Genomic DNA, 18,072 nt, shown 5'->3' on the forward strand with positions numbered 1-18,072 from the left:
CCCAATCAAGTCCCCCTCCCTCGTCAGCCCAAAGAGCAATCAGGGTTCCCTGCCCTGTGGGAAGTCCAAGGACCACCTACCCCCATCCAGGTCTAGTAAGGTGAGCATCCAAACTGCCTAGGCTCCCACAAAGCCAGTACGTGCAGTACGATCAAAAACCCAGTGCCATTGTTCTTGAGTTCTCAGTAGTTCTGAGGCCAGTTCTATGCAACTGTCCTCTCCTCTTCTCCCAGCCCAGTACTTCCACTTGTCCAGTAGAACACACACCACACTCTAGCCAGACAAGAATTGCTAGCTGAAGCAGGGTGATGGTGGCACACGCCTTTAATCTCATCACACGGGAGGCAGAGGCAGGCGGATCTCTGTGAGTTTGAGGTCAACCTGGTCTACAGAGTGAGTTCCACACCTGGCTCCAAAGCTACAGAGAAACCCTGTCTTGAAAAACAAAACAAAAAACAAAGAACAAAGCAAAAAAAAATTGCCAGCTGAGATGCCACTCTTGGATGCTCAAGATAAGGGCAGGTGAGCACTGCAGCAGGCGGACTCCCGTCTGGGGCTGCATGCAGCATGTGTAGCAAGCTGGTGGGAAGGGTTTCACCTCTCCGTGGGGGCTAGAATATGGGAAACCTGTCCTGCCTCCATTACTTTGCTAGTGGGACACAGTGTAGGCAGCTGCCTTCCACTGAAAGTGTGGCTGGACCAGCAGCAATGAGGTATGCCAGGGGCAGAACCAGGTCGACTCAGGACACACTCCAGTCACCAAGACATGCTCTCTGGGCTCTGGGTTTGTGTACCCCAGAGATGTTCATGGCAGCAGTCATCTGTCTGGAGCCACGGGGTCTCTCCTGGCACACCCCAGGACTTCTGCCGTCCTATCTTGGCCTCTACCAGCTGCCCTTGTCTCACCTTGCTCAGCAGGGCCACAGGAGGCCATTGATGCCGGTGACTCAGTCCCAGCCCTCTTTGTGGAGCTGGATGTTTTTTGCCAGAGCCACAGAGTTTCAGCCCCTTGGTGGGTGACCTTGGCACATCTTTCACAGGCTCTGGGACTCATAAGAATAGCATCTAGCTCCTCCTGGGTCTAGCCTGATGAGTGCACTTTCTATCCCTCGCCAATGATAACTTCTCCTTGCAACAGATGGAGACCATTACAGAAAGCACAACCAATCAAAATGCAGGGTTGTGGAGCTCAGTCCCAGAGGATCATCTAGAAAACATTCCCACATCTTAAGGGTCAGGGAACATTTAGGAAGAAAGGGCAGGAAGATGGTAAGAGCCAGAGGATCAGGGGCTTTGCTGTGTGATTGTCTCTAAATAACAACAGAAGCTGCACCCATAATATTTCATCAACACAACCGCGCAAGCGTGATCTGAGCAAGGATGACTCAGAGAAAGAGCCCACGAGACCCCTCAACCTTCACAAAGAACTACAGACAACCGAGTAAAACTGGGTGGGACAGCTGGCTCTCCACAGGGAAGAGCACACCAATTGGCTGTCCAGTGCCAAAGGTTACTCCTGAAAACATGCAAATAATAATATATGGACACAATAGGATATATTTAGAGACTTATAGGTATATACAAATACATATATGTATGCAATAATCACTGATTAAAAGAGACTTGGATGGAGCTAGAAAACATCATATTGAGTGAGGTAATCCAGACCCAGGAAGACAATTATCATATGTACTCACTCATAAGTGGTTTTTAAACATAAAGAAAACCAGCCTACAAATCACAATCCCAGAGAACCTAGACAACAATGAGGACACTAAGAGAGACATACATGGATCTAATCTATATGGGAAGTAGAAAAAGACAAATCCTCTTGAGTAAATTTAGAGCATGAGGACTTTGTGGGAGGGTTGGGGGGAGGGGAGCAGAGAAAAATGTAGAGCTCAATAAAATCAATAAAAAAAGCCAGAAAAAAAAGGAGACTTGGAGAGATGGGAGGGGCATGTGAGAGGGTTTGGAGGGAGGAAAAGGAAGGGAGAACTGTAATTCAATTATAATCTCAAAACAAAGAAAGAAAGAATAGTATTTGTCTACAGAGTTACTGTGTGGCTTAGGCAATGAGGCAATGGCTTCAGCCACAACAGCTCCTGATTTGGGGTAGCTCTGGCAACTGTAGGACATATGTCAGCCTTATCGTCTGCAGGCTTCTATATTGGCTGAAACTGTAAGGAAGGCTGTCCACAGAACACCCCCTCACTCTTCTATGGGAACGCCGTCCCAGGATCCACTATCAGAAACCTCACCCTCTTTCTTGTTGATAGCTCGGCCTATGAAAATCACCCATCTTCCCTTTCTGCCCTAGCTACTGGGGAAGCTCAAGTCAATCTTAAATCTGAATCACAGTAGCAATTATAACGGATTCGTTTGCATCTACCATTTTTCTGCCCGACTTTTTATTTGCCTTTCTTCCTATCCTCTATGGAAAGAAAACACACGAAAAAGAAAAAAAAAGCCAGGGCCATTTAGATGGCACAGTGGATAAAGTGCTCACTGCCAAGCCTGGTGACCTGAATTCAATCCCCAGAACCCATATGGTGGAGAGAGAGAACCGACTCCGCTCCCATGATCAGGTGACAGAAAGGAATGGCCTTGGAAGGAGCTTGGCAGCATGTTGTAACATGCTCCACAGCCAACCCCAGGCCTTTCTTCTTGGTGTGCACTGTGGTCCCATGCCAGATATTAACCCCCAGGCTCCCATATAGGTGGATTTTGGGAACGGGACCTTGGTGAGGTAATATGGATTAGATGAAGTCATGGGGGGTGCCATCCCAGGGCAGGGAAATAGCTAAGGCAACATGAATGCCTGGCCTTACATGCAACCCCACCGCCGTGCTACAGTGCAGCTCAAGCCCCTCACCAGATGCACCGCCTTGTGGTTGGTCTCGGGAGTCTCCAGAACAAGAGACATGTCTCTCTATAAACCACATAGTCTACGATAGTTTGATATTTAGTTACCACGAACTTAGATACTGGGTGGCCCAGAGCAACTCAACCTCCTTCTCTATACCCCAGGTCCCTTATGTTTAAAGGATGCTCAAGCTGGGAATACTGGAGGTGCCTAATAAATGCCCACTGTAGTTATCACCACTGCTGGTCTAGCCTTGCACTCATGGTGGGCTGACTGGGACCTTGGGCATGCAGTGGTCTCTGTGGCCCGAGTCCCAGCCAGGTCGCTCCTGCTGTACAGTGCTGTGGGCACTGTCCGTACATGCACCCTCCGCATGCCGTGTGCTCAGGAGTGTCCGGGACACCCTACCTTCGTTGCTCTCTCCGGGTGGGTGGTAGAAGGACAGTCCCAGGGAGATGATGGCTGCTATCTCCAGGATGATGAGCGTCACGTCCTGCAGCGCTTCCCATACCAGCTGCAGGAAGGTTTTTGGCTTCTTTGGAGGTATGAAGTTTTGCCCAAAAATCTGTTTCCTCTTTTCCAGGTCTGGAGCAGTGCCCGGCAAACCTGTGGACAGAGGGCAGGCGAGTTGGGCAGGGGCCAGGAGAGATGCATGCCTGTCACTGGGAGCTAAGGAAGGAACAGGCAAACATGGCAGGAACCTTCCAGGCTTTCGGCCTAAGGAGCCTGGTGTTCCAAGCAATTCAGGTCCTGAGGGGGCCCCTGCTAAGTGAATGGAGGAACCTAGAAACACGGATGCTTCCAGACTCATGGTAATATCTGTCCCAGTGAACATACATGCTGAGGAACACTTCATACACCTGACTCTTGACATCATAGCTCAGCTCAGCCCAGCCCACTGCAGCTCGGCAGACACATATCACACAAAGCTTCCTCCATACTAAGTGCTGAGCTCCACAGAGGACTAAGACATAGCCCCAAAGCCAGCGAGTTGGCCCTGCAAGTAAAGGCTCTTATCACCAAGCTTGGTCCCAGAAAATAAAATAGCTGAATCCTCAGTTCTCATCCCAGCATGCCTTGGGCTTCTGCCTTCCCAGGAAAGTACTAAAGGGCTGAAAATTTTTTTGAAAGGTGCGCCCTCCCTGACGCCACCACCCTAGTTTCCCTGTGAAGACAAGTGAGCCTAGAGGGGCCTTTTAACCAAACTCTCATTTTCTGGACGCACTGGAGGGAGGTACACCCCTTACTCATGCACACTAAGTGGATGTGGTGTGGGTACTAGGAGTGGGTACTACTGGGGATCTGGGAAGATTGGGCTCTGGTGGCTGGTGCTGAGATTTGCTAGGCCTCTGGCTGTCAGGTCCCGTTTCTAAACCTGTTTTTCCTTCTAGACACTGAGGAACTTCACTAAGAGGGGGGGTTCCCAGAGGGTCCCAACGTTCCTGAGAAGCAGTTCTGGGGGTCTGTTTTCACTTGTGTGCTTTCTTGCAGCTTGGCAGGCGAGTAAAGAAACTGGGCATGTATAGTGAGTGTTAAGTCATGGCCTGACTGAGTCTTGGATTCCTCTGAAGCCCTGTGGATCTGACATCCATAGGACAAATGGTGGGCATTGTGGGAGTGAGTTATGCAGGGCGGGTCACAGCTCTGAGGTTCTGTTATGCTGGGGACTGATGGAGGTGGGTCTTGTATCTTATCTGTTGCTTTCATTGGTTAATAATAAAGAAACTGCCTCGGCCCTCATAGGACAGAAAATTAGGTAGGTGGAGTAAACAGAAGAGAATGCTGGGAAAAAGAAGCTGAGTCGAGGAGTCGCCATGATTCTCCCGCTCCAGACAGACGCAGGTTAAGATCCTCCCTGGTAAGCCAGCTCGTGGTCTACATAGAATATTAGAAATGGGTTAGAACAATATGTAAGAGCTAGCCAATAAGAAGCTGGAACTAGCCGGGCCAGGCAATGTTTAATAGAATACAGTTTCCGTGTAATTATTTCGGGCATAAGCTAGCCATGCGGGCGGCCGGGTGCCCGGGACGCAGCCCTGCTGCTCCTAATTCAACAGGGGACCCATAGGCTAGCCCTAAGAACCTCGGCCCCGTGTCAATAGACAGGGACAGCAATGGCCACGACTGAGGGCAAATGGGTGAAGGCAGCAATCAGGAGCCATGGAGACTAAAGCAAGAGCATGTTGGCCCTTTGAAGGGGGAGTGTGGGATCCAGTGGCGAGATCTCCCAAGCTGTCATAAATCAGAAGGCTGGAGTCTGATACAAGATCTACCACTGGAGATGTTTCGGGGCCAAACTCAACATCCCCTGTGGACTGTGTTCAGCCCCCAGTCACCAGCGTGAGCTGTCCAGAGTTGTTTGACTAGCAACTGGGGGCTACAGACTGCCACATTACCATGGCCGCTATTGACTACTACAAACAACTGCATGCTCACCACTGTCACTGACTGCCATGTCCCCACTGCCACTACCCCTAATGCTGTCCTGGGTCTGGAATGTTGGGCTCTTTTTTTTCTTCTTGCCTTGCTAGAGATAGAACCCAGCATGTTGTGTGTGTTGTGAAAAATGCTTTACCCTGAAGCCATACCCCAGCCAGGCCCTGGATATGTAAGTCTGTGTGCGTCTGTCTTAGGTGTCAGCACCCCCGCTACCTGGATCAGGGGGTGTCAGCACCCCTCTACCTGGGTCAGGGGGCTTGGCTGGGACCCGTCTCTCCTTGCTCTATGACCCTGGGTAGATTTTACACACTTTTTGTGGGGGAGGGGTGGTAGCCCTGGGACTACGGTGCTTGAAGTTCCCTGAACCAATCTCTGACGGAGTTTTGTATACAGCCAAGCTCCTGGGCCATGCTGTACAGATCCACACACTGAGGCACAGGGTACCGCTATGATGAAGGCCAGTGAGGCGAGCCCAGCAGCCACCTGGTTCTCTCCAGCCTGATGTGGGCAGGCGGAGCAAGCTGCTGCATACAGCCCACAGTAGTGGTGCCTGATGTCGGGTCCACAGCAGCCGAGGTCTCCAGCCTCCAGCCGTCTTGGGAGTCGAAACCACGCATGGAGCTGCAGGGCCCTGCTACTTACATTCAGTGGAACAACAGCGGTTCCTAGAAACTAGACCCTGTCAAGGAGGCTTCAGATGACAGCTGTGGGACCTAGCACAAGCCAGGGACTGTGAGCGCCTGTGCCTTGTGCACATGCTGGAGGGTGTGGTTGGGTTGGGACTCTGACACAGTGATAAGACAGCACCAGCAGCTGGGCTGGTGTGCAGGGTGGGCATTTACAGCCCTGTGGCGTGGCTGTGGGAGGAGTCCAGAGGTCCTACCCCTTGCCAGAGGCTGGCCCAGTGGCCAGCTCCCAGGAAACTACTACTTAGGGATTTGCAACAATTGGCCAAAATGGTGAAATGGGCTAAGATGCCTGGACTGCTCCTGGCCCTGTGCCCTCAGGCAGATGGTCTTCCCTCTCTGGGCCTCATTTTCCTTATGCCAGGCATTTGAATGGCAGCAATACCTTTCCTGTGTTTACAATGGCAAAGGACCCAGTGGCTGTCATTATGAACCACCCACAAGGTGCAGGGTCTCGACCTGGCCTCACACTGTAGTTGCTGGGACATTTAAAGTCTATTCATGCCCGGGCTCCAGGGCCAGTTTCGGACTGAACTGGGCAAGGCCATGTCTGGAGGTAGAAATAACGTCCTAGGATCTTGCTCACTGCTGGGGTAGGGTGGTCCTCAGGCTAGAAGTCTCTCCCAGGAACTGGGGGAAATGCAAGTTCTCCAGTGCTACCTAGGTCACTGGGTGGGTCTGCCAGCTGTGTGGTTACAAGCATCCACAAGAGGGGACAGTCCAAGCTATATGTGCAGCTGCTGGTCTTCAGAGGCAAGACAAGGAAAATGGCTGCTAGGTAACCTTGAGCCCAGGGTCTCTCGGAGCCATGATGCGTGTGGCCTTGGATCACTGGCCAGCTCAATGAGAAAAGCGACTGGTCCAGATGTCACGGTGGCAGGTGACAGAGTCTGGACCCAAGAAGTGAGCTCTTTGCTCAGTTCTGCAGTGTTTCCAGCTCCCATGAGACCTCTCTTACTTCTTGGAGTTTCCACGCTGCTGCCACGTTTGCAGCCTCCAGGGGGCCATAGTTGATGCAGAAAGTGCATCAGGCCAAGAACTTGACAGCCCGAGACACGTGGCTAAGGAAGGCTGGAGGAGGAAGCTAGAATTCTGTCAGGGAGAGGAGAAGACAGTGGTAGGCAATCGGGACCTCACCCGTACATTCTGCTCTGAACCTGATCCTAAGCTCCTCACAACCATCCTGATTCTGGGCTCCGGCGGCCTCTCTGGTTCCAAAGTCTCCCCCCTCCTCCTTTCTTGATTTCCACAGCCAAGAACAACCTAGGCTTCTCACTGTTATCTGACACCCCTCCCCCATCACCAGCTCTTACTTTCAGTCACGCATTGCTCAGGCTAGCCCCTCGGGTGTCAAACCCTGACCGAAACCTGCCTTTGCTGCTAGCACCTTCTGGACACTGATACCTGGAATCCTGAGGGAACCCTGAGCATCTTTCCATGCTTTCCTGTCTGTTTAGGGATCAGAGATGGGGATGTGGGGGGCCTCAGCTGTTCAGAGACACTTGAACACAGTGGAAGTTCCTGGAAGCCATGTGAGCTTGATTTGGCCTCTGTGGGAAAACTGCCCACATATGGGCCTCCCTCTGTTGCTTCCGCCCTCATGGCCTGGGTCTGTCAGAGCCATGGTAGGTAACAGGGATAGCTGCTATCCAGTGTACATGCTAGGCATATGTACAGCCTGTGACTACATCCTGGTTCTTGATAGGCAGGGGAGGGTTGGAAAGGCATCTCTTGATACTTGGCAATCCTAGGTGGGGTACCTGTGCATCCAGAGTGATTATAAATGCTCACAGGGCAGTGACATGTTTACTGGTTATGTGCTGATGTGCAGATCTGGTGGGTGTACACACATACACACACATAAACACACTCATACACACACATACATACACATGCATGTACACACATACATGTACACACACATACACACACACACACACCCCTTGTGAACTCAGTGTTCATGGCAGACATGAACCTGAATGGTCACACCATTGACTGTTTTCTCTGCAAGCAGAGTCCTCCAGTATGCTCATATGCACAGGGACATGGTGGGGAAACACGGGCCTCTAACCTGACCCAGATGCAGAAATGAGGTTCACGGATTCAAATTCCATAATGTACTTGACCTGAGTCAAGCTGAGTTACTGCGAAGTCCATGGTGGGACTTCCATGGTGGGCATCTCAACTCATGGCTCCAGGATGTTCTATGTGGGCAGAGAAGGGGGCTCATAAGTAGGGGGCATGTGGGGATGGTCAGTCTCTAGATGCTGTGAAAATATCAATTATTTGTATTAAGGAGGAATTAGACTCTTGGGTATGAGTTCCCAGATGAAAGAGAAAGCCAGACACTTGGTACTTAGGACATATAGCAAACATATTGTTTAGTGTGAGTGATGACCCGTGCGAGCACACAATTACTTGCTGTTCTCTGAAAACAAGTTATGCTGATCTGCAGTGTGCCCCCAAAGTTCCTCTGGGTGTCTCTTGGATCCATCTTACAGGAGCAGCATGGTTTCATGGTTACCCAGTCAGGAAACTGAGACACCAAAACACGGATGTGACTTGGCCTTTAAGAAGTGTGATTTGGCTGCAGAAGAGGGCTGGGCCCCCTCTCTCGCCCTGGCCTCTTCATGCTATGAGATAGATCTATGGGGGTGTGACTGATGGGAGACCCATCTCCCTCAAACTAAGCCTTGTTGCACACACACAAACTGTGACCATTCTGTACTCTGTCAACCTCATAGAAGACTCTCCATTTAGCCTGCTTCTTGATGGCTTTGCCCCTGCCCCTTAGAACAATAGAGGCCCCAAAACTTCATCCACTGCCCATAAGACTTTCCTCCAGAGGAAATGCTTCAACTCAGAAACACTGCAAGCTGCCCTTCCCCACTACCCCAGTAGGTGGCGTCCTGCACATTGGCCAGCAGGCAATGAGTATCTCTCTATGAGTATCCATTTTTTAAAAATGGAGCCTGCCTTTTCACAGTCACGACACAGCTAAAGCCCAGACCGCGGAGGCCCCACGAGTGCTCTTTCAATGCTTGCTAGCTGCCTTCCACAGGACCCCGCGTCCAGGTCAAAGGCAAGAACTCTGCCCCTCTTGTGCTGCTCCAGAGACAGCCTCCCATTCTACACAGAGCCCTGGCTGTGGATGAGTGCTAGCTCCAAGGTACCTGAAGGGGATTTGGAGAACGATGTCATCAGGCTGAGTGTTGCTAAATATTTGTGCTGTCAGTGTGATGTGGGTTCTTCCATTAGCATAAATAAAAGCCTTATATTTTCAGAAAAAAAAACCCTCCCAGCGCTTTAAAAGCTACATTTATAGGAAAATGAGTTTCTGTCTTTGGAAATTGAGTGGGCTAAATAAACTGTGGTTCATCTAGCCCACAACAGACTCCACGGCAGTTCTTAAAACATGAGCTCGGTTTATGTTCCCTAGCACGGAAGTTTCCCCAAGGAAAGCTGGTGAGCGAAAACAAGCATCGGAACAATATGTGATATTCGACTGCATTTGTGTAAAACAGAATGCTACATTTCTGTGGATGCACATGCAAGTGTGTGGCGAGAGGCGTGCAAGGATCTGATCCAAGCTCACGACGGTGGCACTCGCTCTGGGAAGAGGCAGCGGGACTGGCTGTGGTAGTCTGCTCTGGCTGGAATATCTGAGTTTTAATCAGGAGAATTATGTTTTATCTGAATCATTCAAGCTTCATTTTTTAGATCAACACTAAAGAAAATGCAGGTTTTTTTCCCTATATAACTTTGAGATGAAACGGACCTGGAGATAAATAATCCTGGGTTGATACCTTCACCTCATCTGTGACCTGTGTGTCCCTGACTGGGTTATTGCAGCTCCTCCATGTCGTGGGCAGGATGGTGCCTAGTTCACAGCCTGGTCATGGAGATAAACACAAGACATGACCAGCTGGATACACGGTAGGTGCTCAGCAGATGGCCCTGTCTTCTCGCCTTTCCTTTCGTATCTTGTCTATGGAGAACCTTTATGTCCATTCCCACCTCTTTTGTTTCTTCCTTAGGGGTGGGATGGGGGAAACAGGGTCTCACTCTGGGATGGCCTTGAACAACTTTCAGAGATCTGCCTGCTTCTCGCTCCTGAGTGTTGGAATTAAAAGCGTGTGCCACCATTATGCTAGGATATGCTGGGCCACCTTTAACCTTTTAATCCTGTCGCATGTACCTAGGAAACTCTGTCTGAAGAAAACCTCCCCTCTGGCCAGCTTTTTCCTGTCTGATTCCCCCAGTCAGTTGGGTCACCACCATTGCTGCCCCATATAGCTTCACTAACTGGTCTCTCTGCTCCCGCCTGCAGTCTGTGTTTTCAGAAAGTAAGGTGCGTTGTGTTTGTGTTAAATCCATATCTACTACACTCTAGTGGCGTCTATCACATACAGCTGAAAGTCATAGTCCTTACCAAGACCCAAGCCCTGGTCCCTGATGCTCCCCACTGCCTCACTGCCCCATCTCCATCGTCATGCTCCAGCGACACCAACCTCCTTCCTGAGGCTCTAGCACAGTTCTTCCCTGCCTCAGGGCCTTTGCACGTGCCGTTCTCTCTGCTGGGAATGCCTTCCTCTTTGGCCGAACCTCTTCTGGGGGTCGACTCCATTTTTAAATGTTTTTCTAGCCTCCAAGCATCCCTTCCATTTAAATCGTTAATAACACAAGTGTTTTTCCTTATACTTGGCTCCCTTGCCAAGTGTCAGCTCCATGAGGGCAGGGGCAGTGTGGCATACTTTGTTCTGAACTATAGTAGATGTTTAGTAAACACACGGCCTTTCCTAGACACAGCAGAAGTTTGGCGGCAATGCTGGACTCCAGAGTGACATATTCCCCAAGACTGGAGTCTCTATGAAAGGAACTGAAGTTTGCAGGGGCACTCAGGGTCTCCTCTGGTCACCCCTTCTATGCCCAAGCCCTTGAGCAGCAGCTCATGCTGACAGGAGGGGTAGGAGAGCCTCCAGGCATACCCCGGGGTCATGGAGACCAGGCGCAGGCTTGAAGAGGACCTGCACATTGGCAGCCTGAGCCTTAACCTGGATGCCTGTGACCTTCCCATCCTGATGTTACTCTTGGGAAGACTGCAGGACACTGGGTTCTTCTTGTTCTTACAAATGGTGGCTTGGGGACTAGGTCAGGAAGCAAGCTGTAGAAAGGGATGCTCTCCGACAATGAAAGAGTTCCGGGGGCTTTTGGGCGATGAGCAGAAGGTTCAGGGAGCCAGGTGTGAAGGAACTCAGGGCACCCGGCTCAGAGTGAGTTCCTGGGGAGGGTGGCATAGAAGCTACAGCTGTCCCTCATCTCCCACGGGGCCTCCCAGGTCCACAGAACTCACAGGGAAAGTGGGGGTCAGGAAGGCAGGAGTCAATGGCACACTGGCACAGTGGTCACAGTGTCCCCATCATTTACCCTGCATGGGCACTGCACCATTTACTGCTCATGGTATTCCTATGACCTCATTTTGTGAAATGTCTTATGGATGGAGAATCTGAGGCACGGAGCTGTAAGGACACCCTCCTTTGGGTGTCACCTGAGTCTGCCTTGATTTAAAGTCCAGGCCCTAAAGCCTGGGATCATGTTCTTTACCCACAAACACTAAACTAGACCTTTCTAAGTGGATAAAACTTCATGATGGAGGCTGTGAACGGATGGGGATTATTCCACAGTCTGAGGGAAGAAACTGAGGCACAGAAGAAAGGGAAAGCAGACGGACATGCTGACTCCCACCTGCAAATCCCAGCACTTGGCCGGCCGAGGCAGAAGAATTGCCAGGTGAGTTTTGGGTCAACTGGGGCTACATAGTGAGTTCAAGGACAATGTGAATGGAATAGCCAGACTCTACTTCAAAAGTGAGAGAGATAAGAGATAGAGAGTTATGAAGGCAAATCGCTGATGTGCCCGGATGGACAGCCTGGGTTGTCCAAGCAGCACACCAGCCCTTTGTTGTTTCATTTTGTTTTTCTTGAGACAGGGTCTCACGTATCCTAGGCTACCCTTGAACTTGGTAAGGAGCGGTGGATGCTGTTGAACTTCTGAACCTCCTGCCTCCACCCCTCAAGTGCTGGGAGTACAAGTGTGCACCCCACACCCTGTTTACTAGCACCGGGGATTGCACTCAGGGCTTTGGGTACTCCAGGCAGGTACTCTACGGCTGAACCACACACACCCCAGATCCCCTACGCTGCTGCTTTGAAAGCTAACCTTGATGGCTTTGAACCCCGAGTGTCCCCCTAAAGGCTACATAGCTATAGGCTCTGGAGGGGTCTAAGGAAGAACCTGAGCTCTGCCAGCTTCTAGTTGTCTGATCTTCAATGAGTTGCCGTAGCGTGGGCATCGGTTTCCTTGTGCATAAAGCACTGACTTCCTAAGTTGAGCCCGGGGAACTTACAAAGAGTGTGCAGAATGTCCTTGCAGGGTACCCTGTGACCACCTCTTCTCTCGCCAACTCATCACATGCCAGTGAGCAGAAGCATGGGGGCCATCTTCCTTCATTTTCTGCACTCACTTGGAAGCCTAATGAGGCACTGCCATGACCACATGCTGGGTGAAACTCTTATGGGTGCAGTTGGGTCAGGCACAGATAAAACACGGAACCATTTTTTTTTTTTTTGTTCTCGGGCCTTTGAGCACACAGTACTCAATGACTGGCCTTTCTGTTCTCCAGCTGTTTGGTGTGAGGGACAGACATTCACCCTCTCTGGGCCTCTCAGGACATAAGGTGAGGGGGTTCTGCAGGCTGCAGAAGGTGAGGAGAGGCTGTGCGACACAGACGGACATTTGGGAAACAGTAGTACCACTCCCCAGAGAGGGCCCTGTCTAGGCTCGGGCAGCTGTCAAGTCCTCCATGGTCTCAATACTCTGCATTGCAGGCTGTTGGAATCTCTCGGGCATGGGTCAGCCTTTATAAGGCATGACATTCTTGGTGATGCTTCACCAGGCATCAGAGGGATTCTGTCAGTAACCAAAATGCCCAGTGCGTTTCCCCAACGGACCCTCAAAAGGTCCCTCTGTTGCCCTCACCACAGCCTAAGCCTCTGACCTCTTCACTGCCAGGGTCTGCAGTTCAGTGTGGCAGGAATCAAATATTCCCTTCCTTGTGGGGCTGGAGTGAGATGTAGCATGGGGTTCGGTGAAGCGCTGGGCTCTGCAAATCCAGGAGCCACGGTGACTGAGGGGAAATAGCACCAGGGTGGAGCTGGGCCAAGGCTTCTGTGGGGAACCAGTCACGGCCTCTTCATGTAAATTAGCATCAGATATGCTGTGGTGACAGGTGCTTCTGCCTGCACCTGGGCCCACTGCTTGGCTTTCTAGAAGCACCAGAGAAAGTGCTGGATTCAGAACACCAGGGTCCTGAATGACCCACAGGCCTCTGGTGACATCTTGGTGATATTTCTATTGCAGCTGAGGTGGCCTCCTTTGGCAGAGAAAGGACAGAGTCTGGGCTGACTATGCTCCTGTTCCACTGGGTTAGAAGACAGGACTTGGGGCTCTAACTGCAAGGAGGCCTAGATCATGGGCTCTGACAATAGATTGGCAGGGTCTAGACCTCAGTGCAGAAAAAGCACAGGCTCCCTGATACTGGCTTGTCTTCTCACTCTTTTCAGATGCTGGCCTGCCATTGGTGTTGGGCACTGGGATTGATTAGAGATGTCTGTCACTGCTGTGGGTTAAGTAGAGAAGGACTTGAGATGTATTTCCATCTGTCTGTCTTTGTTTTGTTTTCAGTACCTGGGACAGAATCTCATGGTCCATAGAAGGGAAGTCTTTTGTTGTGGTTTTGGACGTGCCTGCCAGCCAAATTCATTGTTTCTTGCACATCTGTTCCTCCTCTGACTGGATGGAGATGTAGATCAACTTCCTTGGTGTTTTTTGATTTGACCTTTCTTTGCTCTTGAGGTCACACTTAAATTCAGACTCTAAGCCTTTGTCTTTTTCTACAGTGGCCCCTCAGTGAGGATTCTTCCTCCCACCCCACTTCTCATTCACCATGTAGTCTGGGCTCACCTCCCTAAGGCACCACGGCAGACGTCCACTTCTCCACTCCTTCCTTCCTCCCACTCCTTCCCTCCCCGTTTCTGTTCTTTTTGCTCACATATTAAAGTAAACATTAAATAGATTCTGCATCCAGAGTGTTAGGTATGTCCTGGCTCTGAAGGGCACAGAGACCCATCTCACCCAATGCTCGAGGTGCCAAGTCTTGAATGTTGAGTTGGTGGCAAGCTGTTCTTGATTTCTCTGGAGGTGTCTTATCTACTCTCTACTTTTCCTAGCCTAGGTCTGTTTCCTCCCCTTGACAGCCACTTCTGCCACCCCCTGGACCCTTTTCACTGACCCCAGCTCTTTGCCAATAAGATGTGAATCAATTAATCTAGCTCCAGTTTGGAGTAGAATCTCCAGGAGTCTATTTCTCCTCACCGGTCCTCAGCCATTTCCCAGACCTGCCTTGTGTCCACTGGTCCTGATGCTGGGCTTAGGGCTCCCGTGCCTGATCCTGTTGTGAACAGGCTGGGCATGTTAGTCTTCACAGTGCCGTGTTTTTCACATCTATAAAGTGGGATTTGAGCAATACCATTCCCACAGGGCTCTTGTGAGGCAAAGATTCACCCATCACATATGTGAACCTGCTGGGAACAGTGTTTGGGGCCTGGCCAAAAAATGAGCCATCATGATGGCCATCAAAGCTCTTCCCATTACTTTTGAAGAAGATCCTTGGCTCCATTTTCCTGTGGGGACAGAAGTTGTTCTATTTGATTTGAACTGTTTGCTTTTTCAGCTTGTGTCCATTTTGCCCTGGGGTTTCCCCTGCCTGGCTGGGAGGGGTTGTATCTTGAGGCACAGAGGCAAAGAAGGGTGGGTGCCTAGGGTGAATCATTCCCCATCTCCAGCCCCCTGCATGGGGTTGCACCTGGCTGCCTAGCAACCAAGGATGTAGCTACTTGGAATTGTACGGAAGACACGATGTTCCGAATGAGCCCTTGAATCACATCGCGCCAAGTTCTGTTCAGCCTGAGGCCCAGTCATGAAGACAAAATGACAGCAGAGCGCCGAGACAGACACTCAGGTGTAGAGGATGATGCTGGAAGCCTAGAGCCAGGGATAGCATCAAGTTGAGCGGACAACAGTTTGTAGGCGGTGTGAGTAGCGCAGTTCAGGTCTGTGTTAACACAGTGGCCTTGCAGTATCCTCACTGGGCAAGCCACGCCTCGTATGCCTCAGCTTTTCCTCCCCCAAGTGACTGAGGGCTTAGAACCCACACTGTAGGCTTTTGGCCAAAATTAAACGTGTATGCAGCTACCCCACTCCCTGAAATGTCCCACATTTTAGAGGGCAGTCCCTTACCCCTCCATGGACTCTACTTCCTCTGGTCCCCTAGACCCTACCCCCCTCAGCCTTTGCCTGCCCTCTTTTGTCCATCATTTGGCTCCCACTTCCTTCCTTTCTCAGGGTTCAGATGCCCTGCCCTGCTGTTTCCCAAGGCAGCTTCTTGTTTCTAGAGCCTCTAGACCCCGGGCGAGCTCTTGCACTGTGCTGTTCCCTGACCTTTTCCTGTCGCCCACGCTCCTATGCAAGTCCCATGAACACAGAAACGTGGATATTTGCTAATTACGATCTATGGCTCTGGGCCTGGAGCTGGGCTTAGCACACAACAGGTTCTCAAGAAACGCACGGATGAGTTTTAAAAGTTTTTTGGGGACTAAACCTCATTGGTAGAGATAGGCATGCCAGGGGTTACCTTTGGCAAAAACAAAACAAACAAACAAACAAAAAAACAGTTTCTGAACACCTGGTGCTTAACATATGCCACAGGCTTCGGCTCCCTTGGTTACATCCTGAGCTTGTTTCTTTCTACAAAGGAACCAGGCTAATGCCCTTAAACCTCACAATGATTGATCTAGCATCTACTAGAGGCGATTCTTTTCCAGACATTCATCGTGTTATTAACCCTTTCATGACTGGAAAGCATGCTAACAGAAGGCTGCCTTGTTGGGCAAGTTCAGGGACAAAGTTGAAGGTTCAGGACTGAGGTGGTATGTTTTCCCAGAGGCCATGAAGAGCCATGTGAACTGGAGAGCTGGAACCAACTTGAGAGCTGACTGAACAGAGTTGGGGCCAGGAGGTTTGGGTCCCCGACTTCCACCACTTGTTAGGGTGTGACCTGGCACACATTGCCTTGGCCTCCTCTCTGTTAGATGCTGCTAATACAGAAAGCAGCTGCTGGAGTGAAGGTTCTCCCTTCCCCAAGCTGAACTGCTCTGCCCAGGGAGGCCTCTCTACCAGGCCCCACACAGCTGTCTGTTCTTCATTAGCGACCTGAAGCCTGGCTACTCCTATGGTGCTTGTTAGCTCACTTTGGACAAGCCTGGGTAAGTGTGGAACAATAGAGAAGCTCCATGTTCAGGATCAAACAGTCATCAGACCCAGAGTAGGGACATGAGAGAAACAGATTCGCAGCCTGGCCCTGCAGCATCCAAACCCACTCCCTTGCTCTGCCTGGGTAATTAAAGTTCCCGCCTCTCTGCTTAAGAGGAAGCTTTCTGCCTCCTACCAGAGCCAAGCCCACATCTCAGTTAGCCTCCCTCTGTGGCTAAAGGCTAAGGAGGGGCAGCTGTGGTGCACCTCTGCCAGCTCAGAGCCCTCCCTCTCCTGAACTTGGGGATCTTCCCTAGGACTTGAGGGTCAGTGGGGTCAAAGGGACAGTTTTTCTCATCGGGGATAGGGACCCGTTGGGGGAGTGAGAAAGGAGGTTGTGGGGTGGAAACGGCTGAAGTGAGACTGGGTTGAGGGTGTTTGTGGAGCCGGGTAGCCGGGTAGCGCCGCGCGCGCGCGCACACACACACACACACACACACACACACACGTTTGTTTTCTAGGTGTCGGGTTTCAGAGGGAATGAAATCACCCTTGCCTTCAAGGGGTGGGAGTCCCCATACCCAGGACTGTCTCTCTGCTCAAGAGATGCTCCAGCTGCCCCTCTCCAGGGGAAGGGAGACAGACCCTCAGGCCTTCATGATTGAGAGGAAGTTTGGGAACATCAAATCCATAGTGGTGCTTAGTAGCACACCTTTGCAGGGATGTTTCTTTTTCTGCCCCAGGCCACACCTAGCACACTCCCCCAGGCCACTTCCTCCCCCCCTCCACCAGATCACAGTATTGAATACCTCTTGGCTCTAGCATCAAGAGGCCTCTGTCTTGGCCACTGTACACTTTCTAGGTGCCCCCAGAAAGGAGGGCAGTGAGGAAAAACCAGAGGTCCAGCACAAGGACAGACACCAAAGAAAATCCCAGATCACCCACTGGCCCTGGGCCAGTTTCTCCTAGAGAATCCATTTCTTTTCTATAAAATGGGAGATTGAGAGCTGATTCTCCTGGATCTCTGTGATGTTCAGAGGCCACCAGGATTATTGTGCTCATAGAGTGACTGGCAGACCCAAGAGATAGACACAGGGGCCTGAAAACAGCCACGTGCACCCTCGGCATCCATAGACAGCTCTTTTAGCCATCTAGTAAAGAGTATGGCACAAAATAAATCCTCAGTGGTTGAGGAGTTGTTCCTAACCCCTCCCCGACCTCTGTCAGATCTGCCACTGAGCAGGACACACCTCAGTTTCAAGCCTTCTCGAGTATTTGGCCTGGGCTCCCACAGCCACCCCACCCCTGTCATTTTAGGCCAGCTGTTTTCTTCTGTGTCTCATAACCTGCAGCCACAGATGGCAATGCTTTTGGAATGCCATGGCCAAGAGAAGAAAGAGTGTACCGGCTATCCCAATACCAGGCGTGTTCTAGATGCTTCTTTTAGCCCTTACCTCTTGCACCTGTTTGCATGGAGTCATTGCCTTTGTTGGGATGCACAGGGCAAAACACCCCAACACCTCTCTCTCTCTCTCTCTCTCTCTCTCTCTCTCTCTCTCTCTCTCTCTCTCTCTCTCTCTCTCTCTGTAAGAGGTAGGTAGGATTCCTCATCAAGCACTGTCCACCTTTTATCTGAGGTGGGGTCATCTGAGGTGGGGTCTTTCACCAAGTCAGCTGGGCAGTTAGCCAGCAAGTCCCGGAGATCCTTCTGTC

General features: G+C 51.0%; 1 protein-coding gene and 1 long non-coding RNA gene across 6 annotated transcripts in view; one reads left to right on the plus strand and one right to left on the minus strand.

The window, feature by feature from the left end:
- Atp2b2 (ATPase plasma membrane Ca2+ transporting 2) overlaps positions 1-18,072 on the minus strand; it is a 312,886-nt gene that overhangs the window by 74,453 nt on the left and 220,361 nt on the right. For all 4 annotated transcript variants that reach the window (XM_050148429.1, XM_050148430.1, XM_050148426.1 and 1 more), the window contains one exon: positions 3,275-3,472. In XM_050148429.1, the coding sequence (XP_050004386.1) occupies positions 3,275-3,472 (198 nt within the window). The remainder of the gene's footprint in view (positions 1-3,274; positions 3,473-18,072) is intronic.
- Positions 4,546-14,125, plus strand: LOC126505484 (uncharacterized). Of its 2 annotated transcripts, XR_007592916.1 has the most exons (4): positions 4,546-4,724; positions 9,431-9,927; positions 11,676-11,781; positions 13,614-14,125. It is a non-coding gene; the product is annotated as an uncharacterized lncRNA (long non-coding RNA). The 2 variants fall into 2 exon arrangements; XR_007592915.1 differs by having other exon boundaries at positions 11,676-14,125.

This window comes from Alexandromys fortis, unplaced genomic scaffold, assembly GCF_014885135.2.
Source record: "Alexandromys fortis isolate MF-2015 unplaced genomic scaffold, M_Fortis_MF-2015_v1.1 scaffold_59, whole genome shotgun sequence".
NCBI classification, from domain to species: Eukaryota; Metazoa; Chordata; class Mammalia; order Rodentia; family Cricetidae; genus Alexandromys; species Alexandromys fortis.